The sequence below is a fragment of the Talpa occidentalis genome, unplaced genomic scaffold, assembly GCF_014898055.3.
Source record: "Talpa occidentalis isolate TD23 unplaced genomic scaffold, MPIMG_talOcc4v2.1 talOcc4.7, whole genome shotgun sequence".
Lineage (NCBI taxonomy): Eukaryota > Metazoa > Chordata > Mammalia > Eulipotyphla > Talpidae > Talpa > Talpa occidentalis.
Genome location: NW_023605083.1, coordinates 23942569 through 23966346, shown reverse-complemented (window position 1 = coordinate 23966346; position 23778 = coordinate 23942569). Strand labels below are relative to the sequence as shown.

Genomic DNA, 23778 nt, shown 5'->3' with positions numbered 1-23778 from the left:
TCTCAATTCAGGGATTTTTTTCCTTCTAAAAACAAACTCATTTTTCAAGTTAAAAAAAAAATGGGGATTAGCTATATAAAATAGGAAATGTGAAATAGTATCAACAAAGAAAGGAAAAAATGATCTTTATCTCCACAATTCAGACATAGCCAGATATAGACACAAAAACCTGGAATATTATATATATTGTTTCATATCCTATTTTCCCCCTAATAGTATTTATAAGCTTCACATTCACTAAAATTCATTCTTAGAAACCTTTCCTCTTTACTTTGTCACATGGGGTCACTGATATCCCTGTGATGACAGGTTAGGTCAGGAGTTTATGGTCACTCTTGCTGCTAATGATGATAAAGCAGCCCCAGGAAACTGGATGTGAATGTTCTTTCCAAAGGAGAAGGGGAGTGGAGGAAGTTAGAGGAGAAAGGACTTGCATGGCTAAATATGATAGTACAAAGGTTGTCTCTAGAGCAGCACTTGTCCAGTAAAACTTTCTGAGATGATGGACATGTTCTGTCCAACACAGAAGCCATATGTTGTTACTGAGCACTTGAGACATGGTGAGTGTGATTGAGAAAGTTACTTTTCAATTGTTTTTCATTTTAATTAAGTCAAATAACCACACGTGGCAAAGTGGCTACTATATTGGACCATGTATCCTTAAGGCGATCTGCATTCCCAGGTTTAGCAAATTTTATTTCAGGAATGTTTCTGATTAAATTCCTGGGGGGAAAACCCACATATCCCACCAAGAATTTAAATAAAAACCAGATAATGGTTATTAGACTCCTGGCCTAATAGTCATCCAACTTGCAACCTTTAAAGCGGGTGATGAGATTTGTTTTAAATTAAACTAGGAAATTCCAACTCTACTGGAGGAACAGCTTTCCCTTCTAGAAACAGGTGAAGCTAAAGGAAACCTATCACCCTTCTTTCTTCCCTTTGGACTGTGGGCCAAACTCACCATATCCACTGGCAGCAGCAGCTAGCACAGGTTGGTCTCCAACTTCCCTTTCACATGACTTTGGAGTCAACACACTCTACCTAAATGTTTACCCACATGAGCGGAGATGAATGCCATCAGTCTGTAGCTCATAAGGTGCTATGTCAGGAGGTGTGTGCTTAACAGATATGGGTATGTAGCAGATGCTGTGCAAAACAAATCTTTTGTTCTTTATGGTGAGGCTAGAAAAACCCATCAAATTCCAGGCACCAAGAAAAGCACTGGGTGGACAACATTCAGAATCAAGACTGATCTCTGTGCCCACCATGATGACAACTAATAGTTTCAGACAGCCTGCTTATGGAGCTCCTCACAGACATCAGGAAGGTCCCCTGGAACTGCTTTCTTAACTGAAGTGTTACAACCTGGTCAAGTTTGGCAGATATTTCTTGGAGATGACGCTGAGAACAATTGCTTTTCAAGAACCCCTGGTATCTTTCAGATGACAAAACCCTTCAACTTGTGCATATGCAGAGTGTATAATTTCAGAAATCCACTCCAAGCACTGCTTTCAGCTACTGCCCAAACCTCATGCATTCTCTGTTCTCTTGACTTTTAGAAGAAAAACTGACCAATGTGTGCATTTGCCTTGGCTGTTGCACTTTTGTAAAAAATTCACAGTACTTGCTTCATAAAGTAACTGCAAAAATCAAAGAGAATTAAAAGAAATAATCCATGTAAAGTGCTGAACTTGTGCCTAACACATAGTTAACAGTCTACAAATGTTGTTTTTCAGTTTTCTTTCCCTATTCTGATAACACAAACATTTCAGCTTTCATTCATTCGACAACTATTTACTAAGTAGTTACTCAAGTGCTGGGAATGTAGTGGTGAATAAAACACATTCCATGACTTCTTGGAGCACATGTTTTAGTAAGAAAAAATAAGCATATAAACAAGAAGTCAAGTAACATAATTTCACACTACATATGACAATAGAAAGAAAATTTTATTTAAGGGATATAAAGAGAGGCAATTCTCTTCTTGAGATGGTATTCAAGCTAGGAAGAGGAAATAGCAACCAGTAAGAATGACTTTGGGTGCTCTCAAGACTTTTTGAAAGAGTATGGACTGTGGTTCCCTTTGTTTGTCTGTGTCCAGTGGTTGGTGTGACAGGAGGCCATCCCAAAGCTCTACAAAAACCAGTCTTGGCAGGGAGGAATTCCTGCCAGTGGTTCTGATCAGTTCATGCCAGCGTAGGAGGACAGAGATCAGTGCAGAGGCAGAGCTGGCAGCCTCTCATCTTTCTGGTGGTATACTTGTTCGCTAGCCAAGTGAAAGAAAGGCATATTTATGAGCTTTATGACTGACTCTAATTATTTTTCTGCAGAGATTATACTTTCATGGGTTACTTCAGGGAAAAGAGAATTTTTGGCCTCAGTTATATAATTGGTGCATGTGCAAGGGCATGGATGAGTCTAAGGAGTAGACGGGAGAGCTCAAGTCAGAGCTCCAGGGATAGTGGCATGTAAAGGAAATGAAAGCCCCTATTCCTCTTGATGCCCCTAATTTCCTCTTCCCCAATTCTTTGTGGATTTTCTTACTCTCAGGAACCTTTTGTTACCCCCCTTCAAATGCCTTCTGTAGTTCATCACACAAACCAATGTGAAAAAAAAAAAAAAGAAAAAATACAAATATGTCTCTAGTAAAGTTCCTACAGGCTATAAGAAATATGGTCTTTGGGGGGGTCACATCTCAGCCTAGTTTTATGCATGCAAACTTTATCCAGAAAAAGGCCAGGGAATCACTCACAAGATACCAAAGGGTTAGAAAACTAAGATTCCTTCTTAGGTAATAACCATCTGGCAGTCTTACTTTCTAAGTAAATGAGTCAAACGAATGTTCTCATTTTACTAACAGAGATGGAAGCAGAGGAACTGCTGAATCCCTTGGCTTTGTAAGCAATCCTTCATTTATATACCATGAAAATAAGAGAAAAATGGAAAACCCATACACCCATTTTAATATTTCTAAATATCCAGATATTTAGAAATATTCACACATATAGACTTTATCTTAAAACAAAGGTGTGGCAGAATTAAAACATGGATCACATAATCTCCTATTAAGTTCAAAGCTTTCTCATTTGTAGTTCCCTTGCTTTGACATTTTGGTAGAACATTTTGGTTTGTTTTACACCAACCACTCAAGAGAATTCTGTCTGAGAGTAGGAAAGGATCTAATGTTTATTTTCTCTAAGACAGGCATTTACATAGAAAATCTTCATCCTTATAACAATGTTTGATTAATTAGTAGTGTTCCCAGATTATAGGAAAAAAATAGAAACAAAACCAGATAAGCTAAAATAAATTATTCAAATCCCCATAGCTCCCAACTTTCAAACCCAGATCTATTTGGTAACATAGTTCACACACATATACTACAGAGCTTAAGTTTATGGACTGAATCAATTTAAACAAAATCTTGCCATTTTTGTTGCTGTCTCTCACTGCCAGATTACAGGCAAAGTTACTCAGACTTCTGTCAACATGACAAAGCACAAACATTTTTATTGGGGAGAAAAGTATTGAATTAATTAGTAAAATTGATGAAATCACCTAATCATTAAAAAATTCTAAAATCTTTCAAGAATAGAAACAAAGACATTACAGAAATTTCTTTTAGCCAATTTTCTGATTTAGCCATGGTTTTATTTCTATCTATTCCATGAATAACTTGTATCTAATTTTGAATCCTAGAGCACCCATTAACCAACTGTGTGTCTTCGGATAAATTATTTTTTGAGCCTTATTTTCTTTTAAAATAATACCTATTTTCTAGAGTTGTGGGAAAAATTCTATGTGAGGATGTTTTTTGAAAGTATCTAGCATAGTGCCTTCATCTACTAGGCCCTCAATAAAGTAGTATTATTACCATTAAATAAGATGAGAAATATTTATTGGTTCTGTCTACTATACAAGGAATTATGAAACAATTGTTCTCCCACAAGCTACTTCCATTAAGTACAAAATGTTATCATTCTTAAAAGCGAAACCACACAATTTGGTTGTCATTTTTTGCTTTGGCTCCTAGTCTTAGCATTCAATATCATCGATATCTTCATCTGTGCCAGAATTCTACTAAGATCCCTCTCTGGAAGTGATGGAGAAACCGACTTTTCATTTTAATACAGAATCTATAAATGGGGAAGCTGCAGGAACAGCTCACAGACTGTGTTAGCAAGACAGATTTTACTTTGGGCTGAGAACTGAACCAGCTTGCAAAGCACTAGAGCTATTTACAACTGACATTTAAGCAACTACTGTACTGAGAAAGAGGAAAATAATGGAAATAATAACTTATAATTCCATTAGGGCACAATACTACTAAAAGTATTCCACAACAGTGGCTCAAAATGCAATCACTAAAGTAACTGCCTGGTCTCCTTGCCTTCAGTCAGACGGGCTGTAATATGATGTCTTCTAGTTAGAAAAGTCTACCTGTTTCCAAGAAATAGGACAACTTTCATTTATAACTTCTGTTGCCGGGCAGTGAGATGCACTCTGAATAATGGGTGCTCCTCTGCTCGGGCACTCAGAGCATCTTAGAAGTTGCTAATGTTATGTGTTATTGGGAGTCACATTCTCACCCTCAGACTTGTATACTCATTTTCAGGGACAGGGTAGGGGAAGAGGGTTAGGGTTTGTTTTCTGCAAAGTGCTCAAATAAAGGAATGGAAGTGGGCAGTGTGTGTTGCTGAAAATGACAATAAGGATATGGGGGGGGGGGAAGCAGAGTAAGAAGGAAGGCATGTGTAAAAATTGCTTGGTTAAAAGATGTAACTGATTTTCATTTAAATCTCATGAACCCACCCAAAACCCTAACGCATGGCGGCCTATGGCTTCCAAATTCTCAAAATGATAAGCTGCCAAAATAAACTAATTACAATGTGTCTCAGTAATTGCAATGTGTGGGTATATACAGTTATATAGTAAAATGGTTCAGTGAATCCTGACAGTGATAATTCGTATTTGGAAATTACATAAAATAGAAACTCTCAAAACCAGAAAACTTGAGGAGTTTGAGATGGATTAAAAAACCAGTTTTGGGCCTCCCCTGGTGGCGCAGCGGTTGAGCGCTGGGTTGCAGGGCTGCTCTCAGCCTCTGCAGCGCCAGTTTGATCCCCGGCGAGGGGGTCCCACAAAAAAAAAAAAAAAACCAATTTTGCCATTTACTGGCTGTATGGCTTTAAGCTCTCTGAGCCTATGATTTCCTATTCATAAGAAAGACTAATAACACTGATATGGCAGCACAGTTGTCATAATAGAAGGAGAAGTAGCACTGGGAACAAATGGAAGGGGACTGGGTACCCAGTTGCCTGTGAGTTGCCTTTCACATTCCATCACCTGCTGACTATATACCCTATGACTCAAAAATCCTGGATACCTTCAGGACACAGAATGGAGGGTGGAGGATTTAGATATTTTGTGTCTGATGGTTGTGTGAGATAAACACTTTGGTAACTAGTCAAGATTGGTAAGAATGAGTTGGGAATTTTTCTATAAGAAGGGGCACTTTGTTACTGGTAATATGTACCTCTAGTGGGTGGCTGCAAGGATCAAGTGAAATGATAAGTATGAAAATATTTTGCAAACTGTAAAACCTGTTGAAAATTCTAGCCCCTCTTATCCCATCATAAGTCTAGTGTTACTTATCATCCTACTCTTTCTGAGTACAGAGATAAATCTGTCCTTAGTAGTGTCAAGCTTCACCAAGCTCACAGCAGCCTTTTAACTTAGGGATACTTGGACCTACAGCACAATAAAAGTAGCATAGAAAAGAACGAAAATTTAATTCTATCTGTTCTTGCCCTTCCAAGCCAACTGTGTTGTAAGAAAGGTCAGGTGGAGATGAGGATTCCAGGCGGAGATCTAAAGGGATGTCTAAAACAAGTGTTGCAGCCTCCCTTGAGGGCCATGATACTCATGCTGGTTCTCTACAACTTTTAAGTTATGCTGCATTTATAGGACTTCTCCAGAAGGTATTAGAGAAGAAAGTTGGAAAGCATTTATTTCCTTAGTAATGGGGACAATTGCTTCCTTAGAATTATCTCTGGTGAGCCATGATAAGGGTGCACTTAGGGCCTAAGCCATTGATTCTTAAAGTGGGTGCCACACAATCAACTCTGTCTCAGCTCTATGGAAGATTCAGTAAATCTAGAATCCTTGGGTGAAGGCTTGGAAACCTTCAAATTTAACAAACATGAACAGATATGGTCAAGATGAAGTCATGATACATCATGTAAGTGACTCAGAAATCTTGGGTTTACTGTTGACTTCATAGTGATCTTGTGGCCCAGACTTCTGTTGTTTAGCTGTAACCAAACTCCTAAATTATATCCACTCCACTAAATAGGTGACTTCTGGTTTCTCTGAATCTAAGTCTGTGATTATAAAATTTTCCAGTATTTTAATCTCTTTAAGAATGTGCCCTGTCTTATAAAGCCATGTGCTGAATGATTTAATTTTCTCTTGCTGAACCTCTGCCTCAAAGCTAAGTTCCTGACACATATTGTTAGTCTTCCTCCAAAACCTACTGTCTAGAATATTACTTTGGCATGAAATTTGGATTTGAAGGTAAAGAGTACAGAAATATATAAATGGGTATGAGACAGAAGAGTGGATGTTGCATTTGTGAAACCTGAGGAATGTCACTAGATCCCAGGATCCCTGTCACTTCCTTCTATAGCTGGTAGGAAACTTGCCCTTTTGTCCTGACAGACATTGTGGACACGAGCTCCTAATCTAGACAAGCCAATTTGTAACGTGCCATCTCTTTCTACCGTTCCACACTCTGATGGGTGTATCCAGCCTACAAGATCCTTCTTTTCGGCTTACTATACTGCTACTGCAATCTGAATTCTTATTTTAAGTATTTATTAGGCATCTGAAACTGTCAAGAGGAACAGGAAAAAAATAAATGTTTCTGCTTACACATGGAAAGTGGGAAATGTTCCTCACTGTTAAGCTCAAAAGCTTTGCTTATCAAAAAGTACCCTTACATATAAAACTCAAGACAGGCAGGGAATTTTGTCTGTTTTCTCTATTTCAGCCACTTTAGCATCCCAAACAAGACCTGAATATTCAAGTTAGTGAATGATATACAGAGAACTTTGGTGAAAATGTGGATAGTGAGAGGGACTACAACTAAGCACAAAGATTCTGATCTATGACCTTTATACACAAGAATCTGTCAGCATTTCAGAAAATAAAATGGCATCTCTTTCTATCACTAAATTACTTTAATGAAGGAAACAACAAAGGTAACGAAAATACGATCGGCCCTGCTCCAAGCCCCTCTTTTCTGCTAGATACCAGAAAGACCACTGAACCTGAAAAGAAAAAGGAATAGGCAGGAGAATTAAGGCAAATGAACTTATTCACAGAACACTTTATTTTTTGGGGGGGAAATTATCCCAAGGTCAAGGAATTTAATTACCTACTCTGAGATTCATCTCTCAATGAGGACAAAAATTAATTTTTTTTTTATTTTATTTATTTATTTGTTTGTTTGTACAAGCACTGGGTACAGTCAGAAGCGCGGGAGGGTGAGAGAATTCACCAGAGCCAGAGCGGGGAACAGAGCAGGCAGAAGGACCGAAGTACACTGCTGAGGGGAGCAGCGGGCGGCAGGAGAGGTCTGCACGCCATGTGGGACCCTCCTCCGGTGGCCGGGGAGCAGCCGGGGATCGAACCGGCGCCGCAGAAGCTGCGGGCAGCTTCGCAACCCAGCGCTCAACCGCTGCGCCACCTGGGAGGCCCCAAAAATTAATTTTTTACTGTCTTCGCAAATTTATAATGATAATTCTCATACACATGCAACAAGTATTTTATTATGCAATGTCTATATAATTATCAGGCACTGATTAAAATTAGGTGTTTATGTGTAATTAACAAAACATATTGCAACACATAAAGGTAAGTATTATCACTGACCTCAAAGGTATTGATAAAAGTGCTCCATTAGTCCTGATCAGAAATGCAAAAGACCTAGGGGGTAAATACTTGGCTAATTCAGATATCCCAAATCATGCTGTTATAACCATGAAGAAATTTGAGAATTTAAAGTGAAGGATTTGCTTTGGGATGTGTGATATGAGATTGAGATTCAGTTTGGTGGAGGAATGTGGAAAGGGTGGGGGCTAGTCATTACACTTAAATAATCTAGAAAACTAGTTACTCAATCAAGTTAAATTGATAAGATCTAGCTTTCGAAGAGCCTACAAAAATACGAAATGGAGAGTTTAGTCAAACAATCTTGTTAGAGAGGGAAAAGTCCTGTAATCAGCAAGAGTGCTCACAGTTACAAGGAAATCAATGAGAAATTTTAACAGAATTGGGATTGCTTTGAACATGGTCTGAGCCTAAATGATCTAAATGAGAACAAGCTGAGCAAATTCTAGTGTTTTGTTATATTTTGTTGTTGTTTTACTAGCACAGTAGCCTTGTAACCAGAAATCCAGATATTCCTAATGTGTGACCTTTTTTCTCTTTTAAGGAAACTCCACCCACAGCTATTCGCATTTTTTTCCTTCTAAATCACCAATTGCTTATCACATTTACAAGGAAAATATCAATTAGAAACACAAGAATTACAAGACACAGATTATCTTTAATAAGTTCAGCTCTATTTACTCCTGGAAAAAGTACTAGATTTATAATAATGGTCATTCAGTACTTTCCTATAGGTGTTTTTATGTTAGCTGACAGAGAAGTCACAATAGTCAATGAAATGGAGATTTTCCATCTCTTCAATAAATTTTTGATTTCCAGTTAAGAAAACAAGCTATCATGCTGCAAAATGACAGTGTGTCTGGTAGGGTGAAAGAGCAGGCAAAATACTCAATAAATAATATAAATTCCCAAGAAGTAATTCCTGTTATTTAATTCCTTTTATAACTGAACTACCGTTAGTGCTCAATATAAATATGAAAAGATGCTGAATCACATTACTAAGCAAAGGAAAAATCAGAACAAGTCACCGATCTCTGTTGTACAAATAAATGAATTAAAATGAATGACAATACCTAGTGTAAAAAAAAAATGGGTACTCTAATGCATTGCTAGCTAGAGTCTAAACAGATACAGTCTTTGTTGAGGAATATATGACAGTATCTATCCAACTTTAAAATGTGCATATCCATTATTTCAGCAATTTCTCTTTGAGGAATGTTTACTAGTCAAGTATACAAAGAGATAAGTGAGTGAGTGCCTGTGCAAATACATCAATATACATACATATATAAGGAGACTTGCTATGGCATTGGTAGCAAAGCAAAAAATAAAAAGTGTCTATCAAAAGGGAAATGCATGTTCTTATAATTACTTTATAATTTTTTTTTTAAAAAAAAGGAGTTGATCTAACAGCATGAATAGAACTGAAGGGGATTACGCTAAGTGAAATAAGTCAAAGGAGAAAGACAAATATCAGATGGTTCACTTACCTGTGAAGTATATAGAAACAAAAGGTAGAGCCAAACCAATAACCAAAGAAATTTGCATGTAGAATCAAGGCTTTCTCAGAGGAAGGGTGACAGTGGAAAGCAGGGAGTGGAGGGGGCCCAGCGGAGTATGGTGGAAGACTATGGGCACATTGGTAGTGGGTGTGGTATGGTAACTTACATCTGAAGAGGTGTGATCCTATACTAGTGAATCATATGCAGTGTTGCAAATCAATATTACCTCAACAAAAACTATTAATAAATATAAAAAGGGGCCTCCTTGGCAGCACAGGTGGTTGAGCGCTGCACTGTGAAGCTGTCCGCAGCCTCTGCAGCATGGGTTCCATCCTGGCCGGCCGGCGAGGATCCCACATGGCACGGCAGATCTCTCCTGTCTCACCCACTGCTCCCCTCAGCAGTGTATATCGTCAGTCTACCTGTTCTGTTCACTGCTCTGTCTCTGGTGAATCCTCTCACCTTCCCAAGCATCTGGCCTATACCCCAGTTCTTGTATAAATAAATAAATCTTTAAAAAATATATATAAAAAGGAGTTGGTCTGTATAAATTGACTTTGAAACAAAAGCATGTATTTTGTTAAGTTACAAAAAAGAAGTCATAAAATGCAGGATGGGAAGCCATTTTTATAACAGGGCAAGTAAGTGCGTACATATGTACAAACAAGGGGACACATACATTTCATTTCTGTAAATAATAATGATCTAAAATAATACTCACTAAACTTAATAGTCAATATCTTTGAGCAGTGAAAATGGGTTGAGCATAAGGCTGGGTGGTGACTTAAACTTTAAGCATCCTGAGCACTTTTTAAAAAAATGAAAAGGTAACTTTTTTTTTCTAATTTAAAAAGTCAGTAAGAATTTTAACCGTATTTAAGGAGTACGCTAAGGGCCCAAGAACTTTGGTTTGTTGATTTAAGAATCAGAAGATGTAGACACACATATTCACACACACACACACACACACACACACACACACACCCTCTGGGGGTAATCTTATGGGTGGTGAGAGTGAGTACTTTCTTTACTACAGGAAGAGTGGCAGCATACCTACTGGTTAAGCACATAGAATGTTGTCACATGGTTCTGAATATAGTTTCCAGCTCTACCATTTCAAGAATAAGTTTAATTATGGCAAAGTTACTTAATGTTTTAGTGATTCAGGTTCCTCATCTGTGTAAAATGGGAGTAAACAATGCCTTTTCTATAGTGTTGTTATGAGGAAGAATGAGAAAGCATACAGGAAGAATTCACTACACTGTCAGGCAGAGAAAAAGAGAAAATTTCCAGCCAAGTGCCAAGAAAATAAGATCAAGTAGTTGGTGGGTAGTCATTTTGTCTTATGAACCAAAGTACCTGTACTGTTAATCCTAACAAACCCTATCTTTAATGGTACCACACTAATCTTCATAAAAAAATAATTCCCAAATAATTAAAAACCTCCACAGTGCTAATGTCTATAGGCACCCTCATAAAGGAGAAAGAGCATGGGCTTTGGGGTCAGTCTGTGTTTATAAAACTAGCTCTGGTACTCACTAGGTATGTGACTTGGGGCAAGGTAGTTAACCTCTGGGTGTAATACTTTAGAGTATCAATATATTAATATGTACATCAATGTGAGGATTAAACAACACAAGTGGATCTGTCCAGAGCACCAATTTCTGATACACAATGGAAAAATAACAACAACGATGATAATAATAGCTCTAATTAACTGGGTAATTATGGGCTAGGCATTTTCTCTCACTCTTCTATCAACTCTGAAAGAGAGGAAACTCAGATTTTGGACAATGAATGAATTGTTCAAAGAATTCCAATTCACTTCTGCCTGACTCCAAGCATTTTCTCTGTTTTTGTCCTACAGATTACTGTTTCTCTTCCTGTATCACTTTGAGCAAGTCAGTTTCCTTTGCTGGTAAAGTCCTCTTCTGAGATAATATGGCCAGTAGAGTGGAATGTAACGCTTTGAAAATGGGAAGTTTTTTTGTCAGCAAGGACTGTATTTATAGGTACTGGGAATGGCACTTCCACAGGGCTGACCTAACTCAGAATTTGACTACAAAAACCCAGTACCAGTTGTGCAACTACTCATGAGCTATTCAATTCAGCTTAATATGTAAGTGAATCATTAGATCATCCTATTTCCCCTAGGGAGAGGTCCCAGGCAGTTGCTACACAGCAGATTCTAAAGAGAAATAGGAGAAAATACCCAGAGAAAACAGGAAACCTAAAATTATGAAGAAATCCCTCTTTTTTCCCTTCTCCCTATTCATTCATATCTATTTGATAGACTTTTATGGAGTACTTAGGATGTGCAAAGCATTTTCTGGGATATAATCTGTCTTAAGGAAATTTACAATTTAGTGGCAACTAGGTGACTATTGTATTAATGGATACATGGATTTAATGCATGTTTGTAGATACTTAATTACATATGTAGATCAGCAATGGTTCAGTCATTTCCATAATCAATCATTCAAACAGTTTTTCTGATTAGGGTGACCATTTCACATTTCTTTAACAAAATCCAACATGATAAAATGCTGACCTCACCCTGCATACACACCTAAATTTAACTTTTGTTTTTTGGAATTAACACACTGCCAGAAATTATTGAGTACTAGTTGTGTGAAGCTGCTCTGGGGGTAATTTTATAGTAATTAAATGTAGGAACATAATTAAGAACTTCCTAGATCTAAGCCTCAATTCCTTGTACTATATAAGCATTAATAACACGATGGTTGAAACCAAAAATCACTGCTGATTATGACTGCTGATGATAACAGCAGAATAACATGATGTGCAATCACTGGATCATTCTTCTTCTGAAATGTCACAACTTTCTCAGTGAAAACTATTACACTGTTGATTTATAATCAATCTTATTCGTCTTCCCGAGATTTCAAGGGGAAATTGTGACACATACTTAAGTTCTAAAGCAATACAATTTATAGGCTTACTACTTTATTATTTCACAACCCCATACATGCAGATGTGACTAAATTTCCTGTGAGAAGGGAGTATGTTTATTGTCTCTATAATTTGCCTTTGAAAAAATAACCTTTAAACATTTAATACTAGAAACATCTCAGAAATGAGATCAGTCATGGAGTAGAACTCTTCCTGGAAAGTACCTTTGCACAATCACTGCAAGTAAACAGCTGATGACAGAGGAAGAAGTTAAATATGTACTCGCCACCTCATTTCCATGTAAATATCAATGCTCTGAGATTTCTATAGTTTGAAAGATGCTTTGACTGTTTGGTAGGCCACACCATTTACAATTTGTTTTGTTCTTGGAGACCTATTGTGGGCTGGGAACACTTTGTTTCCTTATGCAGTCAATTTGAAGTAGGCTGACAGGCTTACTGTTCCATACCATGGTGGGAAAATGCCACCATTGTCTGGGGGCTGACTGACCTGATTCTTTGGGACCTGCAGGCAGGGCTTCCTTTAAATGATGAGAAAGACAGTTTATGAACCATAGGAGCTAGGACCAACAGGAAGGCTCACACTTCCCACTGCTGTTGCACTGATACCAAAATGCCTAGCCTGCGGAGGCAGCTTCATGGTGTTTTTCTAATGAAACCTAGCAATTGGGGCCTCCCTGGTGGTGCAAGTGGTTAAGAACAGCACTACGAAGCAATCCACAGCTTCTGCAACACGAGTTCGATCCCCTGCCAACCAGGGAGAAACCCACATGGCACAGCAGACCTCTCCTTTCTCGCCCACTGCTCCCCTCAGCAGTGTATTTCAGTCATTCTTCCTGTTCTGTTCCCCACTCTGTCTCTGGTGAGTGCTCTCACCACCTCCCCGCCCCACACACACATTTCTGGCCTATACTCCAGCTCTTGTATGCATAAATAAATAAATCTTTAAAAATATTAAAATTAAAATTAAAAAAAAGAAACCTAGCAATTGGACCGGAATGATGGAAATCTCTGTGATGGCAACTGGCAGTTACAGAGCAGTGAAAATAAAAGCAAAACAGTAGACAGTAGAGACACTAAGAGAGTGGGGGGAAGGGGCACAAAATTAGGCAGAAATATCAGAAAGAGGTCTTCAGGCAATCAGTATGATGAGTCTGTCCATGAGACACCTTCATTGTACAGATTACAAACCCACAAAGAATGTTTAGAAAACCCTGCAGTGTGCCTATACAATCAACATTAATCATAGAACCTCAATCTTGTTAAGCATGGCAATGCACTAAAATATCCATCTTCCCAGATCCCTGTGCATGTGCGAGTAGCTACGTGATTTAGCTTGTGTATACTTGTCCTTTACTTCTTTCCCTCCCCTATGTCTGGAACTGGGATAAGTATGAATATTAGCATCCACACTAAGACTAGGAGGATGGAAGTTGCCCCTCAGAGATGAAATCTAGGAGGAGGCAGGGCTTTGTGGGGCTGCTCCTCCATCCTCCACCATTTACTGTTAGACATTTTGTCACCCATATACTGAGCATGTGGCTACACATGGTTAATAAATTCTGAAAAGTCTTATGCTCTGCATAATATGTACTACATATAGAAGTATCTTTAGGAAAATGGGCATTCAAAAACTAGGAATCTTCCTAATAATAACAGTAACACAATATTTAAGAGGGAATTTGAATAGCTAGTTTGGTGTGGCTAAAGGTTCCTTGGTGATTATTAAAAATGCACAACCATGTTGACTAGAAATGTCAGCTTGTATGAACTGAAACAACAAGTGATGATGGAGCCAGCATATAGGAAGGAATACAATCTACCACTAGCTTCATGGCCTCCAAGGCCAGATGTGCACTCTCTGGGAAAGGAGTCTTTGGAGTCATGCTCATTTCAAATTTCATTAAAAGAAAGTTTAAAATGCTCCTTCCTGTACAGCAACTGGGATGAAGGACTTTTTTATTTTCTTCTCCTCTTGTTGTTCCACTTCTCTTGCCTTCCTCAGATGGTGTGAGCAAACACAATTTCACATTATTCTGACACAACTTCTATATTTTACCAGTTGTATCAGAGTGAAGTGGACTATTTAGGTCACTGTTGCTTGTGTGGTTTATACATTCAGCCCAATATAATCCAAACAATGAGGATTTAATGTTTTCACCTCTCCCTTTCCATTCTACATATAATATCCCAATTGAATTTCTCTAAAATACCAGGCTGACTCCTTCACTCTGTAGTCTTGTACTGAGCATGGCCCCAGATCCATTCATGAGGTGGTCTTGTTGGCTGCCCAGTCTCCTTCACCTCTACTCTACAGCTTAACCTGTATAGACTACCACACATAGACTCTTTTTGGCTTCTCTCTAGATACACACCATGTTATCATTTATGTTCCTGCCTGAGCACCGTGCTTTTCCCTGTCTGTCATACCTCTCTCCATTTGGCCAACCTGATCAATTATCTAATGAAACCTTATTCAGGTATCATGTCTAGGAACCCTTCCCTGACACTTTCCTCTGATACCTGTGCCTTTGATATTTTATATAATTATGTACATCACAATGCACTGAATAAATGATTTCATGTTTGCCTGGCACATAGTGATTAACCAATAAACACTGGTTGCATTGAACTTGGCCTGTCCTTCAGAAGTCCAGTAGTAGGAAGGTTGTGAAAATGCTATTATAGGAATTTCCTTGGCATTTTAACAACATGGAGTGAATAGGGTATTTAAAAAGAAATGATCCATTAGTACCATAACAGAATGTACAAATATCAGCTCTCAGGCAACTAATCCAGACAAAATTCTGAAGCTTGCCCAGGCAAGAGAACTGTTCCAAAAAGAAAGAAAGAAGCTAAGAGCAAACTTTCATGATTGGGAAAAGCTATCCTTATGTTTGCATCTAAAATAAAAGAATAAAATGTACTAAAAAGTTGCCTTGGAGATGCCACCCAAACAGACTCATAAATCCTGACAATATTCAACCATTTAAAGAAATGACACCTTATCTACCTTACTAATGAAGGCAACATGAATGGGTAAAGGAGGTACAAAATCAACAAAACTGATATCTGGTCCTGAGTCATTCACTAGTGAGGGAAAAGCAGTATTATTAATTGAAAAAGCAGTATTATTAATCTTTTAAAAATATGCTTTGTACAAAATGATGCTCAATAAAATATGTACATTGAGCACATAATGTCTAAGTTCTGTATCAACAAGTATGGCATGAGCAAAACTCAATACACAAAAATAACTCCAAGTGGGTTAAAGAGTTGAATGTAAGACCAGAAATCAAAATACACAGACAAAACACTCCCTGACATTGGCTTCAATAATGTCTGTGGGGACTCAATTCCAATATCAAGAAAATCAAAAGCAAAACAAACAAATGGAACTACATCAAACTGAAAAAAAAAAATCTTCTTACAGAAAAAGAAACTATCATTAAAACAAAGACTCCCCACTGAATGACAAGGAGCTAAAATCCCAGATCTACAAAGGACTGACACAACTCAACAAAAAGAAAACAAAGAACTATTTACAACAGCAAAGCTATGGAAACACCTCAGTGGCCAGACAGATGAGTAGATTAAGATGTGGTACATACAGGCCTCCCCGGTGGCACAGAGGGTTGAACGCAGTGCTGTGAAGCTGTCTGCAGCCTCTGCAGCGTAGGTTCAATTCCCAGCCGGCCAGGGAGGTACCCACATGGCACAGCAGACCCCTCCTGTCTCACCTGCTGCTCCCCTCAGCAGTGTGTTTCGGTCGATCTGCCTGTTCTGTTCCCAGCTCTGTCTCTGGTGAATCCTTTCACCTTCCCATGCCTCTGGCCTGTATCCCAGGTCTTGTATAAATAAACAAATTTTTTTTTTGGTTTGTTTTTTAAGGATAATTTTTTTTAAAAGATTTATTTATTTTTATACAAGAACCAGGGTACAGGCCAGATGTGCAGGAGGGTGACAGGATTCACCTGAGACAGAGTGGGGAACAGAACAGGCACACCGACCAAAATACACTGCTGAAGGGAGCAGCAGGTGAAACAGGAGGGGTCTGCTGCACCATGTGGGTATCTCCGCCGCCGGTGGGGATCAAACCGGAACCTCAGAGGCTTCGGACAGCTTCAGAGTGCCGTGCTCCACCATCTGTGCCACCAGGGAGACCCTAAATAAAGAAATCTTAAAGAAATATATATATATATATATATATATATATGGTACATATACACAATGGAATACTGCTCAGCTAAGATAAACTCTTACCATTTGTGACAACATGGCTGTTATTGGAGGGTATTATACTAAGCAAAATAAGTTATAAGGAGACGACAACACTGGGTAGTGTTATTTATATGTAGAACATAGAGAAACAAAACAAAGGGTCAGATAAAACAAACTTGAGAAATCTGACTGTAGTATGAAGGCTAGGGAGGGGAATTAGGAGGGGAAAGCATAGTGCAAGGGGAGCAAAAAAAGACTATGGTGGAGGACTATGGGTGTCTTGGTGGAGGGTGTGGTGTGGTAACTGCTTGAAGAGGATGATCCTATATCTCTAAGTCATATACAATGTGTAAACCAATGTTATCTAAATAAAAGAGAGAACATTCCATGATAGCTTATTTGTTTATTAAAAGAGGAAGAAAACAAGGAACACAATAAAAAAATGAGCAGGAGAACTAAAGATATACGTCTCTAAAGAAGTCATACATGAAAACTGTTCAATATCATTTATCATGAGGGAAATGCAAATCAAAACCATGAGATACCACTTTACTCCTATGACAATTGCATATATATATATATATATATATATATATATATAAACCCAGAAACAACAGATGTTGATGAGGGTGTGGAATATAGAATGGTCCAATCACTATGGTAAACAATATGAAAGTTCCTCAAAATACTAAAAATAGATTTACCTTATGACCCAGCAATTTCACTCCTATATATTTACTCAAAGAATGCAAATCCACTAACTCAAAAAAATACATACACTCCTATGTTCCATGCAGCACTGTTTACAATAGCCACATAAGTACCCAGTGACAGAGGAGTGAATTAAGATGATGTGGTATATGAACACAGTGGAATACTACTCAGCTATTTAAAAAAGATGAACCCTTGCCATTTCTGACATTGATGAAAGTGGAGGGTGTTAGTCAGAAGGAGAAAGACAAATACCAGATTATTTCACTCTCGTGGAATATAAAAAACTAAACAAAGAAACTGACAAAACCAAATGAAAACAAACTCTAGAAATATGACTGCAGAATTGAGGCACTAGAGAGGGAGGGAGGGAAGGAGTAGAGCAAGGGAGGGAAGAGAGGACCCAGTGGTCCAGGGTAAAGGACCATGGGTGCTTTGGTGAAAGGTGTGATGTGATGACAGATCTGGGAAGGTGTGCACCTATTCTTCTAAATCATATACAAAATTATCCATCAATGTTACCTCAGTTTTTAAAAAAGGCAAAGCCCCTCTGATTACTAACTTTTCATGACTCAGTTATACAACAACATCTGCATCCAAGCACATTTCCCAGTATAAATATATAAATATACATATTTATTTCTTAGCATAACAGTATAAATATAGATACTTATTTTGGTGTGCCTTTGACTTAGAAACATAGATAAAAGATATATGTGGCTTGGCAATATGGACCTCTTGTTTAAGATGTCTGTGTACTTTGCCAAGGCAGCAATGCCTAGACATTTTATATTCTTACATGCCTCAGTTGCCAGCTCTAAAAATACAGTAATGACATTTTTCTCTGACCTCTACCTACTGCAGGGAGTACTGAGAGGATGATGCTCATTAAGACCATGAACTCCTTGAAAGAGCAAACAAATACTTACTGCTGCTATCATGTTAGCAACCATGACATTGCTTGGGGCTTTAAAAATATAGTTTTATTGGGGGATGAAGTTCCCTATTACCGAGATGCTGTGTAACTCCATCTAGGAAACTAGCTCAACAAAAGCTGAAAAGCACAGCCACTAATTACAGCTCCACTAGAAGGTCTCTGTTCCTCTCACTCCCAGTACTGGATCCCACTGTATCACTTGAACAATATAAGATCAACTTGATCCTTATCTTAAGAAGTAGTCAAGGAGAAATACTCATGCCTAGAAAGCTCCAAGAAACATTTTCAGAAAAACACTTGGAAGAAGGAGCAAAGCTGCATCATCTGGGGCCCTGGTTCCTGGATTCCTAGCAGTTACCCAGTGGCTAATGTCATGGATACTCCCCTCGTAAGTTCATTATAGCAGTCACTTGTCCATCTGCCAGGAGAGAAATTACAACCTCCTAATTTGCACAAGTATACCCCTTTCTCTTCTAGAAAGACTCATTACTTGTATTTATTTTTTTGGGCTGTTCGCAGGTTTTCATTGGCCAAAGAAATTTTTAACACTTAAAAAGTGAAAGTTTAAAAAAATGTTAAGCTAACAACATATTCATTATTCAACTAAGAGAGTGGAAGGAAGAAAGAGAGTCTTTTTGCCAGGAGGTATTGCAAAATGAGAAGGCAGATCCTATTTTCTTTTTTTTTAAGCTTGTAAACGATTTATTTTTTATACAGTTAGGCACACCTTAAAGTTGCCATCACAGGGATGTCACAGTTACCCATTTGCATTTCTTTTTTTTAAATTATTATTTAAATTTTATTTTTATAATCCCCACACAATTACAACCCCCTTATTTTGACCCCAAGCCCTCCTTTCCCCACCCCCTACCCCCCATCGAGTGTCTCTGGTTCATAGTTGTTTGTTGATTTTGAGATTTTCTTTCTTATAGTTATTAATTTTCCTGGTCCCTTATTTAAGTTTTCTAGATTCCTGCTATGAGTGAGACCATCCGGCATTTTTCTTTTTCTTTCTGGCTTATTTCACTGAGCATGATCCCTTCCAGCTCCATCCATGTTGCTGCAAATTGCATGTGTTTATCTTTTTTGAATGCTGAGTAATATCCCATGGTGTATATGTACCACATCTTCTTGATCCAGTCATCTATTTTTGGGCATTTGGGTTGTTTCCAAAGCTTAGTTATTGTAAATAGTGCTGCTATAAACATAGGGGTGCAGGTGCTCTTTGGAATTGATGTTTCTGTGTCCTTTGGGTAAATGCCTAGGAGTGGAATTGCTGGCAGATCCTATTTTCTGTGTCCACTTGTCTCATTATTCCTTTGTTGAAGGACAGAGTATCAACCACTTTTTTTTTTAAGATTTATTTATTTATTTATATAAGCACTGGGTACAGTCAGAGGCGCAGGAGGGTGAGAGAATTCACCAGAGCCAGAGCAGGAAATAGAACAGGCAGAATGACTAAGTACACTGCTGAGGGGAGCAGCGGGCGGCAGGAGAGGTCTGCGCACCATGTGGGACCCTCACCCAGTGGCCGGTGATTGAACCAGCGCTGCAGAGGCTGCAGGCAGTTTCGCAACCCAGCGCTCAACTGCTGCGCCACCGGGGAGGCCCAGTATCAACCACTTTTTGACAAATATTTACTAAATGCCTACGTTGCACTAAGTATTTACACTCACTTTTAGGCATCTAACATTATTCTCATTGTCAAAGACTGTAATGTAGAAAAGAAAAGGAGTAGAGGAAGGAGCATTATATTAATAGCTCCTACTCTGTGCCAGGTGCTTTCTTGTTGAATACTTATAACAACTGATAAGAGAAAGTAGTTAAGACATCCTCATATAATGAATGTGAACCATGGCTTAATATTTTTCCAGAGTCACACAGTTGAGTAGACTGGTATTTGTACTAAAAGTGGTTCAAGTCCAAAATCGCTTTGAAAATTTCTTTAGAAAGAAAGAAGAAAAGAAATCACTCATTATTTGACCACATGATAGAAAAACTGTTAATGTTTTGGAGACTTTGCCTCCAATTTTTCTTCTTCATGTAGATTAATTTTTGAGTTTTTAAAATGTGTTTCAAAGTTATAATCAAAGCATGTTATAACTGCATTTCATTGGAACTATGACACCATTGCCTGCGAAATATTACATTAGTCTACATAGCATAAGAAGGAAAAATTATTGCCAATTAGATGATGTCACTGAACTGAGATATGTTCAGATTTCAAAGATGCTAATATGTGAAGGTAAAAATTATGTGTCTTAAGATCAATGACCTATTCTACTTTCCACAAAGCCCAAACTCATGTCATCTACCTCCTACCTGTGAGTGGCTTCCCAGCACCAGGGACCTGGATCTCCCCTATATTAGACAAGCTCTTTGACTAGGTTAGGGGTCCCAACTATGCATCTTGCACATAACAGGCCCTCATGAAAAATTTCTTGGTTGAATAAATTGACAAGAAATTTACTGACAGAAAAAGGTAAAAATTTACCAGGATAAAAGAATGGCAGAAAACGTAAGCTTTGTTGTATACAATAGGAGGATTATGTGGTTGTATCCCAGGAGCAGGGAAAAGTGACAAATGGAACCTTGAGTTTGAGCCAGTGGTCCTGGGATTTTTTAGGGGGAAATCAGGCAAAAACTGCCACAATCTTCATATTGCCTACCTACTCTTTACCTGTCCAGGTTCCTACTCAGCCTAGCTCTGTAGCACTGCTTGAATCTATCATCTTGGGAAATTGTTTACACTTAATTTGAATACCCATTTAGATTTGATTAGGACATCAACTACTGATTTCCAGTAATAACTAGAGCAAATTTAGAAATTAATAAGAAGCAGATGAAGGAAAATCCTGTTTTCAGAAGAAGCTTAAATACTGTCTAAATGAACAGTATCTCTTCTTCTTACATAGGTTTAACTGTCACCAGGAAATAAAAGTTTATATATTAAAAAAAACTAGCAACAACAAGTGTTGGTGAGGAAGTAGAGAAAAGAGAACTCTCCTGCACTGCTGGTGGGAGTGCAAACTGGTCCAACCACTATGGAGAGCTGTGTGGAGATTCCTCAACCTGCTAAAGATGGAGCTTCCATATGATCCAGCAACTCCACTCCTAGGTATTTACCCAAAGAACACAGAAACATTAATTCAAAAGGGCACCTGCACCTCTATGTTTATAGCAGCACTATTTACAATAGCTAAGCTATGGAAACAACCCAAATGCCCAAAAATAGATGACTGGAACAAGAAGATGTGGTGCATATACATATACAATGGAATATTACTCAGCAATCAAAAAAGACAAACTCATGCAATTTGCAGCAATATGGATGGAGCTGGAAGGGATCATGCTCAGAGAAATAAGCCAGAAAGAAAAAGAAAAATACCGGATGGTCTCACTCATAGCAGGAATTAAAAAAAACCTAAATTAGGGACCAGGAAAATGACCAATTATAATAAAGTAAAAATCAAAATCAACAAGTAACTATAAACCAGACACACACTATGGGAGTGGGGGGCTGGGGAGGGAGTAGGATCAAAACAAGGGGTCGGGAATTATATTGGGACTATAACCAAGATGAAAATGCATATATTGTGCAAAAATGAAAAATGATGTAAAAATATATAAAACAAAAAAATTTAAAGTTGATATTTATTTACATAATATATTTATATATGTTAGATAGACAGATAACGGATAGATAGATGTTATATATATATAAATATAAATACATATGATTTGCCTGAGTCAGAAAAATAGATTTAAATAAAGAAAATACAGTAAATATGAATTACTTTTCCATGCATGCTGTGAGTTAAATACAAGTCCTGCACATTTTGAAAATAACTGTGATTTTTCTTGCCTTCCTATCCCTCTTTTCTTCTTGCATGACTCTATCCAGTACCCATGCGTCTTTACAACATGTGGAGAACTGTGTTAAGTTCTCTGAGAGAAATAATAAGGAAGGAATCAGAAAATTCTGACCTCAGAGAGAAGTTTACAAATTAATATTCAGACAAGTTTTACTCACAGAGATGCAAATTATAATATATAGTAAACATAGTTACTATCAGAAAGTGATATACATCAAAAGTTAGAGCTAGGAGAGATTTAAACTAAGCTAAGAGATCAGGAAAGGCTTCAGAGAAGATTGTCATTTCATCTAGAAGAATGGATGAAGAATGGAGAATGCCTTGAAGAATAGAGAAAATCTACTTAAGAGGATGGAGAAAAAGACCTATGAGAGGAAAGGCATGCATGGGCAAAGGACTGCTATTTGCTTAGGAAACAAGATGCTGTCGTCAGGTCCCATTCATGTGGTGTTAAAGCACTACACCTGAGGAGAGAAATCAAATATTGTAGAAAAGTGAAAAATGATGTATGAAAATAAATAAAGTAAAATTAAATAGAATCAAATGAAAAAGCACTAGTCATTGAATGGATCATCACCTTCGGCTGACTACTTTGGGGTGTCATAAGTTGTATTATTACAGAGCCAACACGGAAATACTTTAAGATTTCATACCAAGTAAGTGTGAAATTTTAGAGGAAAGTCATAAAAGTAATAGCCTGATGTATAAAGCAGAAAATCTGAATACACAACTGGTAACTAAGACACATGATTAAAAAACAACAGTGTAACATCTTTTTGAAATTAGGGGACTGACAGCTCCTTACTTACCATGGACATGGATTCCATTTGGTTGAAAAGAAGAGTTTGCTTCTAGCTGATAAGACTTGAGGTGTGATCCTGATGGCTGCTGGTTATGGGGAGGCTGTGTTCTCTGCATTAGTGAAGAAGGAGGTGGCACTCTCTGGGGGCTTATGTGGTGAGGAGAGGAAGCAGAAGGTGCAAACCTGAGAAAACAATTATGAAAGGAAACATGAGAGATGCAAAAAAAGCAAGAGCAAAGACAAACTCTTCAAAGTCAAATTCTAATTTTCCTTTCTGGCTATATAAGAACATGACAAAAAGCTCTTAAAAAAAAAACAACAAAAACCAAAACTGTAAGACTTTTTTCTCCCGGGCCTCTCCTGGTGGCGCAGGCAGTTCAGCACAGTGCTGTGAAGCTGTCCGCAGCCTCTGCACTGCGGGTTCAATCCCAGTGAGAATCCCACATGGGGCAGCAGACCTCTCCTGTCTCACCCGTTGCTCCCCTCAGCAATGTATTTCAGTCAGTCTGCCTGTTCTGTTCCCCACTCTGTGTCTAGTGAATCCTCTCACCCTCCCGCGCATCTGGCCTGTACCCCAGTTCTTGTGTGCATGAATAAATAAATCTTTAAAAAAAAAAAACTTTATTTCTCCCATTAACAGCCACTGAGTTCTCAATTAAGAGGTTGAAGCAGTAGAAGAGAACAACAAAGGAGAAATTTATTCTGAATTTGAATTTGTCCAGCTTCTTAAAATGCATTTCAAATACTGTGGGTCTGATGAAATAAAAAGTTTATTTTTTTCCAGGTCCCTTTTGTGTTAATTTTTAACTTCATTTGCATTTTAGAGGAAATGTAATACATA

At 38.0% G+C, this 23778-nt stretch overlaps 1 protein-coding gene across 6 annotated transcripts in view; it reads right to left on the bottom strand.

Moving 5' to 3' along the window:
* The window catches only part of GLIS3 (GLIS family zinc finger 3), a 654971-nt gene that overhangs the window by 104915 nt on the left and 526278 nt on the right, over positions 1 to 23778 (bottom strand). For all 6 annotated transcript variants that reach the window (XR_008549586.1, XM_054689181.1, XM_054689184.1 and 3 more), the window contains one exon: positions 22945 to 23120. Coding sequence is in view for 5 of the 6 variants with exons in the window: in XM_054689181.1 (XP_054545156.1) it covers positions 22945 to 23120 (176 nt within the window). In the remaining variant the exon portion in view is untranslated. The remainder of the gene's footprint in view (positions 1 to 22944; positions 23121 to 23778) is intronic.